The sequence below is a fragment of the Limulus polyphemus genome, unplaced genomic scaffold (assembly GCF_000517525.1).
Source record: "Limulus polyphemus unplaced genomic scaffold, Limulus_polyphemus-2.1.2 Scaffold5863, whole genome shotgun sequence".
NCBI classification, from domain to species: Eukaryota; Metazoa; Arthropoda; class Merostomata; order Xiphosura; family Limulidae; genus Limulus; species Limulus polyphemus.
This window is the reverse complement of record NW_013671473.1, coordinates 29,080-46,985: the sequence shown is the minus strand read 5'-3', so window position 1 is coordinate 46,985 and position 17,906 is coordinate 29,080. Positions and strand designations below refer to the sequence as shown.

The 17,906-nt window shown below is 31.9% G+C and overlaps 1 protein-coding gene across 1 annotated transcript in view; it reads left to right on the top strand.

The window, feature by feature from the left end:
- Positions 1 to 39: 39 nt before the first annotated feature.
- Positions 40 to 17,906, top strand: part of LOC106473076 (G protein-coupled receptor kinase 2-like) — a 24,070-nt gene continuing 6,203 nt past the window's right edge. Inside the window, exons 1-14 of the mRNA XM_013933754.2 lie at positions 40 to 201; positions 1,143 to 1,238; positions 2,647 to 2,759; positions 3,598 to 3,675; positions 4,971 to 5,068; positions 5,494 to 5,586; positions 6,068 to 6,272; positions 7,931 to 8,124; positions 9,038 to 9,075; positions 9,795 to 9,884; positions 11,917 to 12,005; positions 13,855 to 13,974; positions 14,989 to 15,132; positions 15,975 to 16,112. Of these exons, the coding sequence (XP_013789208.2) occupies positions 5,546 to 5,586; positions 6,068 to 6,272; positions 7,931 to 8,124; positions 9,038 to 9,075; positions 9,795 to 9,884; positions 11,917 to 12,005; positions 13,855 to 13,974; positions 14,989 to 15,132; positions 15,975 to 16,112 (1,059 nt within the window). The 5' untranslated portion in view covers positions 40 to 201; positions 1,143 to 1,238; positions 2,647 to 2,759; ... (1 more) ...; positions 4,971 to 5,068; positions 5,494 to 5,545. The remainder of the gene's footprint in view (positions 202 to 1,142; positions 1,239 to 2,646; positions 2,760 to 3,597; positions 3,676 to 4,970; positions 5,069 to 5,493; positions 5,587 to 6,067; positions 6,273 to 7,930; positions 8,125 to 9,037; positions 9,076 to 9,794; positions 9,885 to 11,916; positions 12,006 to 13,854; positions 13,975 to 14,988; positions 15,133 to 15,974; positions 16,113 to 17,906) is intronic.

Sequence of the window (17,906 nt, the reverse complement as noted above, 5' to 3'; positions counted from 1 at the left end):
CGCTGAAGTTCCTCGGAAAGAAATTTTACGGGAAATTATCAAACAAGCAGATACGTTAGAACCAGATCGGCAATGGGTGTCTGGAAACTTATCACTTCTGTAGAGAGAGAAATATTTGTGAGAACATGTTTAGAGACGCGTGACTTCTGGAGAAATAAGTCATAGTGAGGGCGTGTCTGGATACGAATTTCTTCTTGCTGAGTAAGTCATGGTGAGGGAGTGTCTGGAGACACGATTTCTAGAGACAAGTCATTGTGTGACGGATGATTTGCAGCTTGATTTCACAAAACACTGGAGCCGAGCCCGACTTAATTGTTAGCGTGCCAGATTTTAAATTCAATAATTCCATGTTTGCGTCTCATTGCCGCAAAAACCCGCTCTGTACTTAAGTGCCGTGGATGCGCTAGAAGACTGACAGTTATCCCACTATTCAGTTATACAAGAATAATTCAACAGTTGGAGTTGGGTTTTACAAACTCAACAGTCCACACTGTGTGCTGTTCGCGGATTAGTTTTTCTTTCCACTTATTCGACGAAGTAATATTTACCAAAAAAAAAAAACCTTGTGAGAAGACTCTTGGGGAAATAAGTTTCAAGTTTTAATTTAATAGATATAACATTATACCCATAAATGACATTGTCAGGAGGCCAGTGAGCTTTAATGTCCTGAAATTATTCATACTTGACATAAACTGTTTTAGGGATGTTTTTTTATATTTATATATTGAATTTATAATATGGAAACTTGAATAAGAAAATCGCCACCTGTAGCATAGCGGTATGTCTGCAGACTTACAATGCTAGAATCCGGGTTTCGATACCCGTGGTGGGCAGAGCGCAGATAGCCTATTGTGTCGCTTTGTGCTTAATTACAAACAAACAGTAGGAAAATCAACTGAAATGTTACTGAATGGTTGGAGTTAGCTTTGAAACACATACTCAAGAGAGTGCATTTATCCGACTGATAAAATTATACAAATCTGTGGATTTAGGTAATTCTGCGTAAACAAAAAATATCACAAAGCTCTGACGTTTAATTATATTCCGTAAAAATGTAAAAGTTTGTAGTAATGTTTATCTATGATGGTGTATGTTTTTGACTAAAATAATATATTATACATTCATTCATTTGCGTGTTCTAGGTGGTGCTGACAATAATAAAGGAAAAAGCAAAAAGTGGAAGAAACTTCTACAGTTTCCACACATATCATTATGCTTAGATTTAAAGAATCAAATAGGTAAGCGTTTATTTTTAAGACAATTTTCTGTTATTAAAGTGTAATTATAACAAATATTACCCTTTTTTGTGTCACAAAACGATCTATTAACATAAACTGCTCACACACACACGCAGAAAAATATTGGAAGTGTTTCACATCAACATTATTACATATGTAGGCCTAACTATTGAACCACGAGAAAAAAAAACTGGTTGGGGTCAGTGGGTTAATTGACGGTTTAGTCAACTCTTACAACCCATCATTAGACGTGACATACATTTCTTTGCTTTACAAGCTACAGTTTAACTTTAGTTAAGCACCATTTGTTTATATTTGCAATATGGCCATAAGTTTTCTGTTGCTGTTTTAACTTTTATTTTTGTTTGTAAAGAACAAACAAAACAGTAGTTACTGTAACTGCTGCTCATCACTTGGCATTAATTTTCCGCGTTAGACTAAGTGTGTTGTTTAAGTATTGTTTTAATATTTTCCCATAAGGATGTAGGCTCCATCTATTGAGTGTTATTCAAGGCAGAAATCAAAACTGAAAAGAAGATAAGGCTGGTATGGGTATGAAAACCTTAATTAAAATAACGTACGAGAACAACGTTTTGAACTTCATAGGTTATCTTCATGTTAGTTCTTGTACTTTATTTTAATTAAAGCTTTAATACCCATACCAGCTGTCTCTGCTATACATTTTTACTTCAAGTGGGTTTTTCATCATCATTAAAAGCAGAAATCAATTTAAAAGCGAGTTACAAGAGTGGAAAAGTATCATTCATCATCTGATTTTCTTGGTACTTATAGAAAGGTAATTTTTCCATGAAACATGTAATCAGGATTTATACACTTATCAGTTAGAAGTAAATCATTCACAAGACTTGTGATTTCTCAAATTTCATTCTCTTTTTGTAAGTTTTTTCTTTTCTTTTGTTAATGTACAAGTATATTAGTGTTGGAAAACTTTGTGATATCGTCTAAAGACTTTTCTTTGGAATGTATTATCTTAGGAATTAATGTGTACATATATACCGGTGCCACCTTTAAACAAAGTTCTGACAAGACCATTTGGTCCTTCTGAGGAAATCATCAATTGACCTCCTGTAAAATGCTGGTCTCACTGCTGTCTGCCAACAGCAATACATTGCATAAACTGATCACTCTGTTAGAAAAATAAAACTGTTATAACTGGAGCCTAGCCAAGTCCAAATTTCTATGGAACATAGCACTAATAAATCAGAGTTTTTTTATCCTATGTACTTATAGGATTGTAAAGAAAATAAACGATATGTTGCACGTGATTAATCACAATAATTTTTTACTTTAAATTTTGTAGTGAAACAAATTAAATTACTTGGATTTCTTTTACAATTTTCTGAAGCACAGTAAAAAAAAAAAGGTCTCAAAATTTTTTCTTTTGCAGATAATTGTTACAGTTTCATTGTTGAACAACAACCCATTGGTCGCCTTCTCTTCAGGCAGTTTTGTGTAACCAGAGCTAATTACAATAAGTGTAATGATTTTCTTGATGCTGTGGTAAGTCTTCTTTAGTTCTCCAAGCAAGTTGGACATAAAAAATAAAACTTTGTTTTCTCATCTTAGCCATACATGAAGCTATTTGGGAAAAAAGTGTCAAAGAAATATTTTTATTTAACATCAGCAACTTTCCTGGGTATAATCAGACCGATAACATTTGCTTTCAAGAATGCTGATATTAAATGATTGTGAGAATCATATATTCTCTGTTTCCATTTCTTAAGTACTTATCAAGTCACATGATTGCTGGTGTTATGATAACACTAAATATTATAGAAATGTAAAAAACGAGGTTGAAGTTGTTATAAAATTTGTATACATGATGTTAAGAAAATATATAGGTTCAAAACTCAGTTTAACACTGAAATACAAAACCTTGTATCTTAAAGACTTTTGAAAGTTGGATCTTTTTTCATCTTTCAAAAGTGCTCAGGCTGTAGAGTTTTATGTTTTTGTATATATATGTTTGTGTGTGTGTGTATACACACATTTTAAGGTAACTTAAGTTATCTTGTTTTCAACAAGACTGAAGATGTTATACCTTAACAGAAACAGAAATAACTAATAATGGTTTTATAGTAATAATGCTCGTATCTTATTATAGGACAAGAAGAAAAAGTAATAATTTTATTTAAATAATTATTACAATAGCATGTGATTTAAATTTTGCAAAGAAATTTCAATAATGTCTATTTCTTTAACTACATGTCATGATAATTATATATTTTATTTATCTAGAAATGGAGAGGTTCCTTTTAAGACTGCCTGTTAGAAATATGCTGATAAGGAGTTTTGATGCTGAAAAACACTGAGATTTTATTGTTGTTGTTTTTTTCAGGCAAAGTATGAAGTTACATTAGATGATCAGCGAAGGCTCGTTGCTGGGAAGCTGTTTGATAAATACCTCACAAAAGATGTATGTGTGTGTGTGCTGAGTTGATAAGAGAAATGATTTAAATGTTTTGATTTTATCAATCAGAGTAAAGTGTGCTGATAAATGATTTAGATGTTTTGATTTTATGAATCAGAGTAAAGTGTGCTCATAAATGATTTAGATGTTTTGATTTTATCAGTCGGAGTAAAGTGTGCTGATAAATGATTTAGATGTTTTGATTTTATCAGTCGGAGTAAAGTGTGCTGATAAATGATTTAGATGTTTTGATTTTATGAATCAGAGTAAAGTGTGCTCATAAATGATTTAGATGTTTTGATTTTATCAATGGGAGTAAAGTGTGCTAATAAATGAATTAGATGTTTTGATTTTATCAGTCGGAGTAAAATGTGCTGATAAATGATTTAGATGTTTTGATTTTATCAGTCGGAGTAAAATGTGCTGATAAATGATTTAGATGTTTTGATTTTATCAGTCGGAGTAAAGTGTGCTCATAAATGATTTAGATGTTTTGATTTTATCAATCAGAGTAAAGTGTGCTGATAAATGATTTAGATGTTTTGATTTTATCAATCAGAGTAAAGTGTGCTGATAAATGATTTAGATGTTTTGATTTTATCAATCAGAGTAAAGTGTGCTCATAAATGATTTAGATGTTTTGATTTTATCAATCAGAGTAAAGTGTGCTGATAAGTGATTTAGATGTTTTGATTTTATCAGTTGAAGTGTGCTGATAAATGATTTAGATGTTTTGATTTTATCAGTCAGAGTAAAGTGTGCTCATAAATGATTTAGATGTTTTGATTTTATGAGTCGGAGTAAAGTGTGCTCATAAATGATTTAGATGTTTTGATTTTATCAGTCGGAGTAAAGTGTGCTAATAAATTAGTGTAGTTTACTGTAAGTAGTTGTTAGATATGTGTAAGTATACACATATTAAATAGTGTGTTTAATAGCTCTAAACAGAGTGCCCAAGTCTTTAGTTCGATACTATTTATGCAATGATTTGAAAACATTGTTTGTTTGTTTTATTAGTTAATTGTAACAAATTCCAACATAGTGAAGTATTATTTAAAAGTCAAAAGCATGAAAAAAATTAAAATACAATATGTTTAGAGACAGATAATGAGGTCAGAAAAGTAGATTGTAAGAAGTAGTACAAACCAGTCAAACAAACGTGACTTTAAAAGTAGAAGTTAAAGTTGTTTTTATAGTCCTAGTTCAGAAATAGAAGTTCAGGTAATAACTGGAGAAAAAATCCTCCAAAAAAAGTGAAGTTATTCATTCTTACAGTAATTATAATGTTGTTATTATTTCAGTCTAAAGATTATGTGAAAGTGGTGGATGAAAAAATTATAGAATCATGTAAAGACAAAATTAATGCTGCCAGCAAAGAGCTGTTTCTAGAATGTACAAGGTAGGATTGTATTATATATATATTTGTGATTAAGTTTTATCAAAGTTACAAATTTCTGTTTTATCTTTATTGAGGACTGTTTTATCAGACAGTGTTAGTTTTGTAACCTTAAGTGTGATAGAAAACAACTTGAGGGAACTGTAGTGTCTAAAATTAACTGTAATTACTAAATTTATGTGCTCTGTTTACTCCTGTGTTATGTACAATCAAGTGGTTATGGAGTCCTTTACAATTCTGAGGGTTGACAACCATGATTCTCCGTTGTTCTCTGTTCATTTTTCTTATCTCCAATCCTATTTTTAACGTTTTTAAGCCAAATGAGTCTCTGCTTTTCTTTGTTCAATATTTACCCATCAAAATCCCTGCCAACCTCCCCTCATAACAGTGTTTTTTTACTGTGTATAAAAGGCTATTTTATTTTTTAGGGCTGTCAAAGAATTCCTAGCAGGGGAGCCATTTAAAGCATTTGAAGATAGTATGTACTATCATCGCTATCTTCAGTGGAAATGGCTAGAAAGGTGAGAATATTATGATGTTCTATGTTTTGTTGTTAAAGTAAAATTATTTGAAGGATATTCTTCAGATGTTTATAGTTAAACAGGAAGGTTTGTAAAGGTTATTTCTAACCAACAAATTATTGTATGTGTCGGAGATATTGATAGAGGTCAATTGAATAAATCTTTGTCTTATTAATATTATCAGTTTTCATTTACAGCCTTTAAGTAACCAATATTAATTAGTTCTTGTTGCAGAGTTTCTTATTAAAACTTAAAATTTGTTTTTGAAGGAAAACAAACAGTTTATGTGTTGTTAACAAAGTTTTGATAGTTGTAAAGTTTTTTAATGTGGATTATTTTATTTATATGTGTATCACCGATAACTCTGGACAACAAAAGTTTTTGTATGTTGGGAATGGCTAGATATGATCTTTATTAATTCAACTCTTGTATATATTTCCTTTATTAGTCTAATTAATTTTTTTCTCGGTTTATTTTTCAGCTCTCCAATTACAAGCAAAACATTTCGCATGTATCGTGTTTTGGGAAAAGGAGGTTTTGGAGAAGTCTGTGCCTGTCAAGTACGAGCAACGGGAAAAATGTATGCTTGCAAAAAGCTAGAAAAAAAGAGAATAAAGAAACGGAAAGGCGAATCAATGGTTCTCACCGAAAAACAGATTCTTCATAAGATCAATTCAAATTTTGTGGTAAAGTAACACTAAATAATGTTGTTAAAGTACTTATTCACCCAAATATTAAGTTAATTTAAAAGGTGATTTGATTGAATACTAAGTACATTTTTTGAGACAAGTACGTCTCGGTGGCTTGGAGGTAAAAATCAAACCACTTCTGGGATTAACTCTACAGATTTGTGGACTAGAAAAAAAGCAAATTGAATGATATATAGAATTTTTCAAACTTCCTTACAGTTTTCTGAGCTAAGTATTCAAGTAAAGACAGTGTTATCTTTGTGACTATAATATTTGTACATTGAATTGTTACAACTTCAGTTATAGGAAAATTGTGACATGAAAGAAGTGAATTAAACTTTACACAAAAAAGAAGTTTTTTTATCAAGAGGCAAAGCACACGTTCTCCTCCCTCTAGTTATGGAGTCCTATCTTGTCACTATCTTTTAAACTACGACCGCAGTTGGTCGTCAGAAATCTACTGCTATTTTTGATATGAATTTTATTTGTTAATTAATTAAATTTTCACCTTATTTGATTATAAGTATTGTAAATAAGAAGGATTTCACTCTTAATATAAAGAAGAGAACATGAAGACCGCTAATCACTGCTCGATGCTATAGCAACAGGGCAAACAAATTCAAGCCCAGCCTCACATCTACACCTAGTACATAAATACACAAACTAAGCAAATTAATTCAAATTAACTATTGTTTTCTCAAAATGTTTTATAAGAAATTAATAATAAAATTAAAAGTTTAACTACAGTTGTTAAGAAATAAAGGTTTAACTTAGTAAGCCAGATCCTTCTTTTCTTGTTAATATACTTGATTAAAAAAGTTTGTTTGAAGACAGTGAAGTTAGGTATTTTGTTTAATTAGTTAATGACTAAACAGGTAATGAGTAGGCATACTATTTACTATTTCCTTGACAGGGTAAAAATGTAAACTTAAATTAATATAAATTTGCAAAATCTTAAGTAAATTGATACAAGATGACTATTGTATTGTCCCCATTCCCCATCAGTGGCTCAGCAATAAGTCTGAGGGCTTATATTGCTAAAAACCAGGATTTGATACCCGTGGTAGGCACAGCACAGATAGCCCATTCTGTAGCTTTGTGCTTAACAACAAACAAATAAAAAGACTACTCAAAATTAAAGATAATATATGCAAGAAACTAAGAAATATTAATTAGGACTTAAAAAAAAACAAAATTTCAAGACCTTAGCTTTCAGATGTCTTTACTCTTCAGTATGTCAGTGATTAATAACTTAAATTTATTCAATAGCATTGTTGTAGTTTTTAATTTTAGAGTTGATATTATACTCGGGCCTATAAACAAAGAAAATCCGTTCATATATTGATGACGTTGCTTTGCTAACTGTCTCGAGCTTTTGTCTTACGTAATGCTACATGAAACAAAAACAGACTGATGATAGAGCAATAAACTGACATAACATGATGACCAGCTTCGAAGTAAATCAGCCTTAATAGAATAGACTGTAGCCACAGATAATCATTGAGTTTGTGAACTTTAATAAAAACAGAGAGTTATTTTTCTTCTGGTATTTAAGATTTAGCATCTGTGAAATATCTGTGCTATGACTGTTTTATTATTATTACATGATTTAATCCTCTAGAAATGTTGATCATTTTCACTTTATTTCTTTCCAGGTGAGTTTAGCTTATGCTTTTGAGACAAAGGAAGCTTTATGTCTTGTACTGACACTGATGAATGGCGGAGACTTGAAGTTTCATATCTACAACATGGGTGGGAAACGAGGTTTTGGTGTAGATAGGGCTCGTTTCTATGCTGCTGAAATAACACTTGGATTAGAACATTTAAATAATCAAGGCATTGTTTACAGGTAGATTATCTACTTTTGTGACACACTTGGAATAAGCATTATAACTGTGTGTCAAGTATTTTTTTCATTTAATAACCCAATCTGCACTGGATAAATACTGGATATGACCTTAGAGGTAAGAACTGTTAGTGTCCCAACCAGAAAACTGTAAGTAGCTGTAGGAGTAAATACTGAATATATTCTTGGGGGTAAGCACTGGAAGTTCTATAGGTAAACAGTGTAGTGTTTGTAGAAGTAAATACTGGAAGCAGCCTCTAGGGGTAGTTACTGGGGTAAATACTGGAATCAGCCTCTAGGGGTAATTACTGGGGTGAGTACTGGAAGTTCTATAGGTAAACATCGTAGTGTTTGTAGAAGTAAATATTGGAAGCAGCCTCTAGGGGTAATTACTGGGGTGAGTACTGGAAGCATTTACTCCTCTAGGGACAGTTGAGCATATAAGATAATTAATAATCTTTCTAATAATGTGAACATTATTTGTACCATTAATTATATGAATGACTTGTTTCCATTTTGAAGAATACCATTAACTAATACAGTTGATATTTCATCAAAGTCTCGTCTCAGATTAAAAGTGTTAAGACCATCATTATGTTAATTTGGAGTTAAAAGTTTAAAATATGTAGCTGTATTAGATGAAACTTAATTACAGAGGCTATAAATATCTTTTTGCTTGTAATCACTGAGGATCGGGTCCATAGACTGTGCACTTTGGATCCTTGTAGGTTAAGCCAGAACATTGTGAAGAAACGCACATTAAAATAGGTAACATTTCTTCCACGTTAACTTGAAGTTCATCAGGAATTAACGTGGGCAGTATAAATATCAAGATTAATAAAACAAAAGGCAATATGTTAGAATGTATATTGCTGATGTTCGACCTTTAATATTTGTTATATTTTTTTATCTGTAGGGATTTAAAACCAGAAAATGTCCTATTGGATGACCATGGTGAGCTTTTTGTGAAAAATATTTTATCTCAATACATAGTACCAGGTTTTTTTATGTTTTAACTAGAAGTGTAAACAGTTTGATTATTAACTTTTGTATACTTTCTACATAATAGATAGAACTAGGAATGAATGACTGTTTATATACACACACACACACATGTGTATATATATAAGTTAATCTATCAATTTAAATTATTTCATGGACTTTGAAAAGGTTAATTGTGTTACACTCTTGGTTTCATTCAGAGCCAAAGCTCTGAGCTACTTATACCACTCACCACGAAAAGTAATTGTTGAGCATTTCAGTCATGCTAAGAGCTGCTCAACAATAACATACGGTAAATCTACATTTATATCGTTTAAGTTACGTCACATTTTAAAATGTTAATGACAGTGTGATTAATTCCTAACAATTTAGTGTAAAATATCCTGCTTGTGAAATAAAATTTGACCTCAACATTATTCATGCCTGTTCTCTCATCATTTCAAAAGTGAATGTTGAGCTTTGCCTGCATGTGCAGCTTTTCAAACGCAGTGCGGGAAGTGGCCACCGTAAACAGGAGACAGACGAATGCTCGGGTGGACACGGTTCACAACATATATGTATTTGCTGATTATTTTGTATGATAAATTCACTTGGTATATCTCATACAAAGTTTTCAATATGAACTTATAATACAATACATACATGGTTAACACTTTTCTGTTCAATTTTAGGGCACATAAGAATATCTGACCTTGGTTTAGCAGTTGAAGTACCACTTGGTGAAACAGTGAAAGGACGGGTAGGAACAGTAGGATACACGGGTAAGTCATGCACCCAGGATAGGAATTGTAGGATACACGGGTAAGTCATGCACCCAGGATAGGAATTGTAGGATACACGGGTAAGTCATGCACCCAGGATAGGACTTGTAGGATACACGGGTAAGTCATGCACCCAGGATAGGAATGGTAGGATACATGGGTAAGTCATGCACCCAGGATAGGTATGGTAGGCTACATAGGTAAGTTATGCACCCAGGATAGGTATGGTAAGATACATGGGTAAGTCATACACCCAGGGTAGGAACAATAGGATACATGGGTAAATCATGCACTCATGAGAGGAATGGTAGGATACACGGGTAAGTCATGCACCCAGGGTAGGAACAATAGGATACACGGGTAAGCCATGTACCCAGGCTAGCAACAATAGGATACATGGGTAAGTCATGCACCCATGGGAGGAATGGTAGGATACACGGGTAAGTCATGCACCCAGGGTAGGAATGGTAGGATACATAGGTAAGTCATGCATCCAGGATAGGTATAGTAAGATACATGGGTAAGTCATGCACCCAGGATAGGAACAGTAGGATACATGGGTAAGTCATACACCCAGGATAGGAACAGTAGGATACATGGGTAAGTCATACACACAGGATAGGAATGGTAGGGTACATAAGTAAGTCATGCACCCAGGATAGGTATGGTAGGGTACATAAGTAAGTCATGCACCCAGGATAGGTATGGTAGGATACATGGGTAAGTCATACACCCAGGATAGGAACAGTAGGATACATGGGTAAGTCATACACACAGGATAGGAATGGTAGGGTACATAAGTAAGTCATGCACCCAGGATAGGAATGGTAGGGTACATAAGTAAGTCATGCACCCAGGATAGGTATGGTAGGGTACATAAGTAAGTCATGCACCCAGGATAGGTATGGTAAGATACATGGGTAAGTCATGCACCCAGGATAGGTATGGTAAGATACATGGGTAAGTCATACACCCAGGATAGGAACAGTAGGATACATGGGTAAGTCATTCCACCAGTATTAAACGGTTTATTTGATTCAGAAACTAGCTGTAATCATTTTTTGTTTGTATTAACCTGTTCCATAGCTTAGAAAGTGGAAATTAATTGTACAATTTCTTAAATGAGAAATTTGATTTATGTTTAAAACTGATATGATTTATAGAGTAAACAGCTTTGTTTGTTTACTAGTCTGAAAGAACTGTTAGTTTTAATATTCTAATGAGAAACGTTTTTTTTTTTCAATGAGAAATGAGAATGAATGTTTATAAAGTAAACATTTAGGTTTAGTGACGTGTCAACACTTAATGCCACAAACTTAAAGTTCTATAAACTGCTATATTAAAACAAGTAGACAATATTTACTTTGTAATTTTAAGCACTTGCAGCAGGTAAAGCACTGTGAGCATGAATGTGAATTATGTTAGGGCTACACCCTGTGTTTGTGTGTCACAACAGAAATAACCTCAGTGATACTCATCATGTCTGGTTCACAGTTCAGTTAAAGGTTTACATAATTTTTTGTGTGTGTTTGTGTTTGCCACAACAGATGTAACCTCAGTGATACTCATCATGTCTGGTTCACAGTTCAGTTAAAGGTTTACATAATTTTTTGTGTGTGTGTTTGTGTTTGCCACAACAGATGTAACCTCAGTGATACTTGTCATGTCTGGTTCGCAGTTCATTAGTGGAGTTAAAGGTTTACTTAATTTTTTGTTGTGTGTGTGTGTGTGTGTGTGTTTGCCGCAACAGTTGTAACTCAATGATACTCGGCATGTCTGGTTCACAGTTCATTAGTGGAGTTAAAGGTTTACATAATTTCTTTTGTGTGTGTGTTTGCCGCAACAGATGTAATCTCAGTGATACTCGTCATGTCTGGTTCACAGTTCATTAGTGGAGGTAAAGGTTTACATAATTTTTTTTGTGTGTGTGTGTGTTTGCCACAACAGATGTAACCTCAGTGATACTCGTCATGTCTAGTTCACAGTTCAATAGTGGAGTGAAAGGTTTACATAATTTCTTTTGTCTTTACAGCACCAGAAGTGATAGACAATGAAAGGTACTCGTTTAGTCCAGACTGGTTTAGCTTGGGTTGCGTGATTTATGAAATGATTGAAGGAAAGGTACGATGACTTTTTTCGTCCTGTTGTTTTGCATAATTTTAAATAAATAACATTTCTCAAAGCTAGGATAGACAAGGTAATTGTCATGAAAAGATGGTTAAAATTTCTGTCAGTGAAGAAGGTCTAACTAAGTAATGTTTCAGACAAAATAAAAAGACCACCTTCAGGACCAAGGTGATGCTATGTTGAAAATGTTTTTAACATCATTTTTTCTTGTTGCTGTTTTCTGAAAACGTATTTGAACTTCACATACTTAATGTAAAAACATCCTGAAAAAAAACTGTCAACCCTCTTAGTTGATACACTTTTTGATATCATTAATTTTTAATTATATTTTTGTAACAGCTGACCAAGAAAAATAAAAGTAAACAAATTTTGAGATGTATTATTATCATAAGAGTACTGTCGTATAGCTAATGAGTTACATCATTACCATCATTAGTCCTAATACAACAATCAATCTGCTAGTTGACAGGAGGATTTGATATGTTGTCCATTGTACAGTAGTGTTAGTTGAGAGGAGTTGATATCTAATAACTAGTTTACAAGAGACAATATTGTATTTTCTGAGTACTTGCCGATGAGAAGATGGATACTTCTATGGTTTCTAGATAGTTGAATAATTTGAAACCAGGTGAAGTTTTAGTTCTATGGAACCTCTTGAATAGTAATTCTGTAATTATTTACAAGCATACTTAGTGTTTCAGTATTGTGATAGGGTTGTCTTCATTATGCCAGTTTGAAATTTGTGTGGTCATAGGAGAACTTGCACTTCTGACTTGATTTGCAGGTAGAGCTTGGGTTAGTTTAGTAAGCAGAGCTATGAAGTAACTTTCATTGTCCACACTGTCTGTGGTAACATAGTTATAAAATGTCAGTTGCTATTATAGGTTTTTACCGACTGTGGTAACATCGTTATAAAATGTCAGTTGCTATTATAGGTTTTTACCGACTGTGGTAACATCGTTATAAAACGTCAGTTGCTATTATAGGTTTTTATGGACTATGGTAACATAGTTATAAAACGTCAGTTGCTATTATAGGTTTTTATGGACTATGGTAACATAGTTATAAAACGTCAGTTGCTATTATAGGTTTTTACCGACTGTGGTAACATAGTTATAAAACGTCAGTTGCTATTATAGGTTTTTACCGACTGTGGTAACATGGTTATAAAACGTCAGTTGCTATTATAGGTTTTTACCGACTGTGGTAACATGGTTATAAAATGTCAGTTGCTATTATAGGTTTTTAGCAACTGTGGTAACATAGTTATAAAACGTCAGTTGTTATTATTGTTTTTTTTTTAAAGTTGACCACATTTTTTCTGTCGTAGTTAGTGTTTCCAGATAGTTGCCATACGGTAACTGTATTTGATAAATCAACATTACATGAAAAAACAGGATGGTAGCTCTGTGACTTGTATCGGAACAATAATAAAATATTCATGTAATTAAGAACCAGTTGTATATTATTTGTCTTTATACAAATCTTAAGGCTGAATTAGTATAAAAATAACAGTTCAGTTTGAATAAATTACATGTTTGTTTTATGGTAAACTGTATGGAATGATGGTATTAGATGATCACTGTGTGTGTTGTTTCTTTGTATAGTTTTTACATGATCAAGGGTTTGCATCTATCTAAGTGGTACATGTTTAGACTATGTTAGTGACTTACGGTAGCTACTGAGGTACAAAATAATTTTTATGTGTTGTTTTTTTTCAAAGATTTAACATTATTAAGAAACTGATAAATGTGAAGAAAAATTACATACATTTTGCTATTTAATCGTGTTCAATAGTTTAATATTTTGGTTCTTTAAAGTAACATTTTTATTTTGTTATTAGGCACTCTTTTCAGCAAGGAGAGAAAAAATAAAACGCGAAGTAATTGAAAAAAAGGTGAAGGAGAAACAAGAGCAGTACTCCAGTAAATTTACTGAAGAAGCAAAGGATACTTGTCAATCTGTAAGTCAGTAAAGGATAATTGTCAGTCTGTAAGTCAGTAAAGGATACTTGTCAGTTTGTAAGTCAGTAACGGATACTTGTCAATCTGTAAGTTAGTAAAGGATACTTGTCAATCTGTAAGTCAGTAAGGGATACTTGTCAGTTTGTAAGTCAGTAAAGGATACTTGTCAGTCTGTAGGTCAGTAAGGGATACTTGTCAGTCTGTTAGTCAGTAAGGGATACTTGTCAATCTGTAAGTTAGTAATGGATACTTGTCAGTTTGTAAGTCAGTAAAGGATACTTGTCAATCTGTAGGTCAGTAAGGGATACTTGTCAATCTGTAAGTTAGTAATGGATACTTGTCAGTCTGTAAGTCAGTAAAGGATACTTGTCAGTTTGTAAGTCAGTAAAGGATACTTGTCAATCTGTAAGTCAGTAAAGGATACTTGTCAATCTGTAAGTCAGTAAAGGATACTTGTCAGTCTGTAAGTCAGTAAAGAATACTTGTCAGTCTGTAAGTCAGTAAAGAATACTTGTCAGTCTGTAAGTCAGTAAACAGATGTTTAAAATCAGTTCAAATCAACATTTACTTATTGTGTAGAATGTTTGAACATTTAATATTGGCAGCAAAAACAAACTAAACTAAAATATGGTTCTCATAAAGAAAGTATTTGATGGACTTGAAACTGGTTTGGTATAAAAAATTATACATTGTGTAAGAACCATTTGATTTGAAGAAAAGGAGAATTTATTAAAGCTCTGAAAAAGCATATTCTGTATCTTTGAAATGATGAGCCGAAGGAGAAGTAAAGTCCTCGGAAGTTTTGTAGCACATGACTGGTTCTTATCACAAAGGATATGGTCAAGTTTTCTACAAAACTTATCAAATATAGAAACATTTTGTATCTATGTTAAAGAATTAGCTAAGCTACAACAATAAAAATGTAAATTTATTTTAGTAATTTTAATTCAGCGACAAGTGAAGACTTGATTACTGTTGAATACTAATAATAGAAACTGTCCATGGACTTGTAGTTGCTGAAGAAAAACCCATCCGAAAGATTAGGATGCAACAGTGATCGACGTGGTGCTGAAGAAGTGAAACGTGCCAGTTTTTTTAGAACAGTTAACTGGAAGAGGCTCGAGGCAAGAATGTTAGACCCACCATTTGTTCCTGATGTAAGTGTTACTGTTGTAATAGTGGGATATAGGCTCAAAAATATAACCTGCTAACATACAAAATACAGTAACAAAAGTAAATCTTTTAGGATTACATATATTATTATTAATGATATAACTTTATCACATTAATTTATTTTTAGTGTTATTATTGATATAAATATGTTAATTTATAATTATTGTTATTAATGATACAAATGTCATGTTAAGTTATATTTAGTTGCTAGTGTTATAAATATGTCATATTGATTTTTATTTAGTGCTATTAATGATATAATGTATCATGTATTATTATATTTAATAAATAAATAATAATTAATAAATTTTATATAGTGTTATTAACAGTATAAGTATGCCATGTTAAGTTGCATTTAGTGAGAGTTTTCTTGTTTCTATGGTTTGTTGAAAATTGAAACAAAACTTTTAAAAGTAAAAAAATGTTCAGCTTACACTTTATTCATTACATCTGCTTACACAGTAATATAGTTTCGTCTTTTACTTTTGCGGTTTATAGTAATTTTTAAAGTGTTATATCATAACTTTAGCTAAAAATAATTTGACTTGTTGATTATAATTCTAATAATTATAGTATTTTGGCACTAGTAACGTCGAAACATGTAGAGTCGTCAACTTTTTGAAGGCCATAGATAGGCCTAAATAAAATGTTTTTAATTGTGTACCAGTTTAAATTATTTATGATATTATATCACAGTAGTTTGAATGTTGAAAAAAACATGTTTCAGAGTTAGTAACGTAACTTCTAAATTTACTTTATATTTCTTATTTTAAAAACTTTTATTGAAGATGATTTTTTTTTATGTCTGTGTGCATCCTCCTTTTAGCCCCGTGCTGTTTATGCCAAGGATGTGTTAGACATAGAACAATTCTCTACTGTGAAAGGAATGAATCTCGACAATGATGATACAAATTTTTACAATAAGTTTAACACCGGCCGTATCTCGATACCCTGGCAAGATGAGGTGTGAAAAATAATTTTCTTGTACATTAATATGTTAACTTTCTGAACTGTGGTTAATGATAACAAAAAAAGATAAAGAAAAATGTCAATAAATATTTCAGTAAAATTTTAAACAGATAATTATATTGATAATTATTGTATCAATGTTAAGTTTTGTTTTTTATAAAGCTGTATGATGGTATTTTATAAGTTAATTCACTGAAACTTCAAACCAATGTGTGTAACTTCAGTTGCTATGTCAGTAGCATAGTACAAAGTTAAGTTTGCTTTTTAAACCAAGGTGTATGCCCCACATTTTGTCACTTAAATCAAGGAATACCCCATATTTTATCTCCAAAATAAGAATTTCTTACAACTCTTTACCTAGTAATACCCTACAGTCTTTTACACAGTGTTGCTTTTTGCTCAATAATACCCTACAGTTTTTTACACAGTTTTTAACTTGACAACACCTTTTCTGCCATAAAGTAGCTGCTTTCACTCCAACAATATCCTCATGGGGTATCTTATATTGATGAATGAACATTGTTGTTTAAAGATAACTGGTACTGATGAATGAACATTGTTGTTTAAAGATAACTGGTACTGATGAATGAACATTGTTGTTTAAAGATAACTGGTACTGATGAATGAACATTTTTATTTAAAGGTAACTTGTACTGATGAATGAACATTGTTGTTTAAAGATAACTGGTACTGATGAATGAACATTGTTGTTTAAAGATAATTGGTACTGATGAATGAACATTGTTATTTAAAGATAACTGGTACTGATGAATGAACATTATTGTTTAAAGGTAACTGGTACTGAGGAATGAACATTGTTATTTAAAGATAACTGGTACTGATGAATGAACATTGTTGTTTAAAGATAACTGGTACTGATGAATGAACATTATTGTTTAAAGATAATTGGTACTGATGAATGAACATTGTTGTTTAAAGATAACTGGTACTGATGAATGAACATTGTTGTTTAAAGATAACTGGTACTGATGAATGAACATTATTGTTTAAAGATAACTGGTACTGATGAATGAACATTATTGTTTAAAGATAACTGGTACTGATGAATGAACATTATTGTTTAAAGATAACTGGTACTGATGAATGAACATTATTGTTTAAAGATAACTGGTACTGATGAATGAACATTGTTGTTTAAAGATAACTGGTACTGATAAATGAACATTGTTGTTTAAAGATAACTGGTACTGATGAATGGACATTGTTGTTTAAAGATAACTGGTGCTGATGAATGAACATTATTGTTTAAAGATAACTGGTACTGATGAATGAACATTGTTGTTTAAAGATAACTGGTACTGATGAATGAACATTATTGTTTAAAGATAACTGGTACTGATGAATGAACATTATTGTTTAAAGATAACTGGTACTGATGACTGAACATTATTATTTAACTCTTTCAGTATGGGCTCGGTCCCTGGGACTGACCTCGTAACCATTTTGTGCTCGTTCTAGTTTCTTGCTATAACTTTTAAATTAGTAAGTGAATGTTAACGAAATTTGGCAAATTATCAATAAACATTACAGTTCTTTCTTATGCAAAATATCAAATTTTTTTATTAAGTCTTAAGGTTTGTTAAGCGGTGTTTTTCTCATGCCTTTTTTTTCTTTTTGCATATTACCTATCCAACATGCAAAGTAATTTTCATTTTAAGATTAAAAATACACGTTCATTCAACATACCACGTGACACACAAAAATCAATGTTTAACTGTGTTTTTTAATATTTACTTTTAAATTTAAAAATTGAATAATGTATAATACT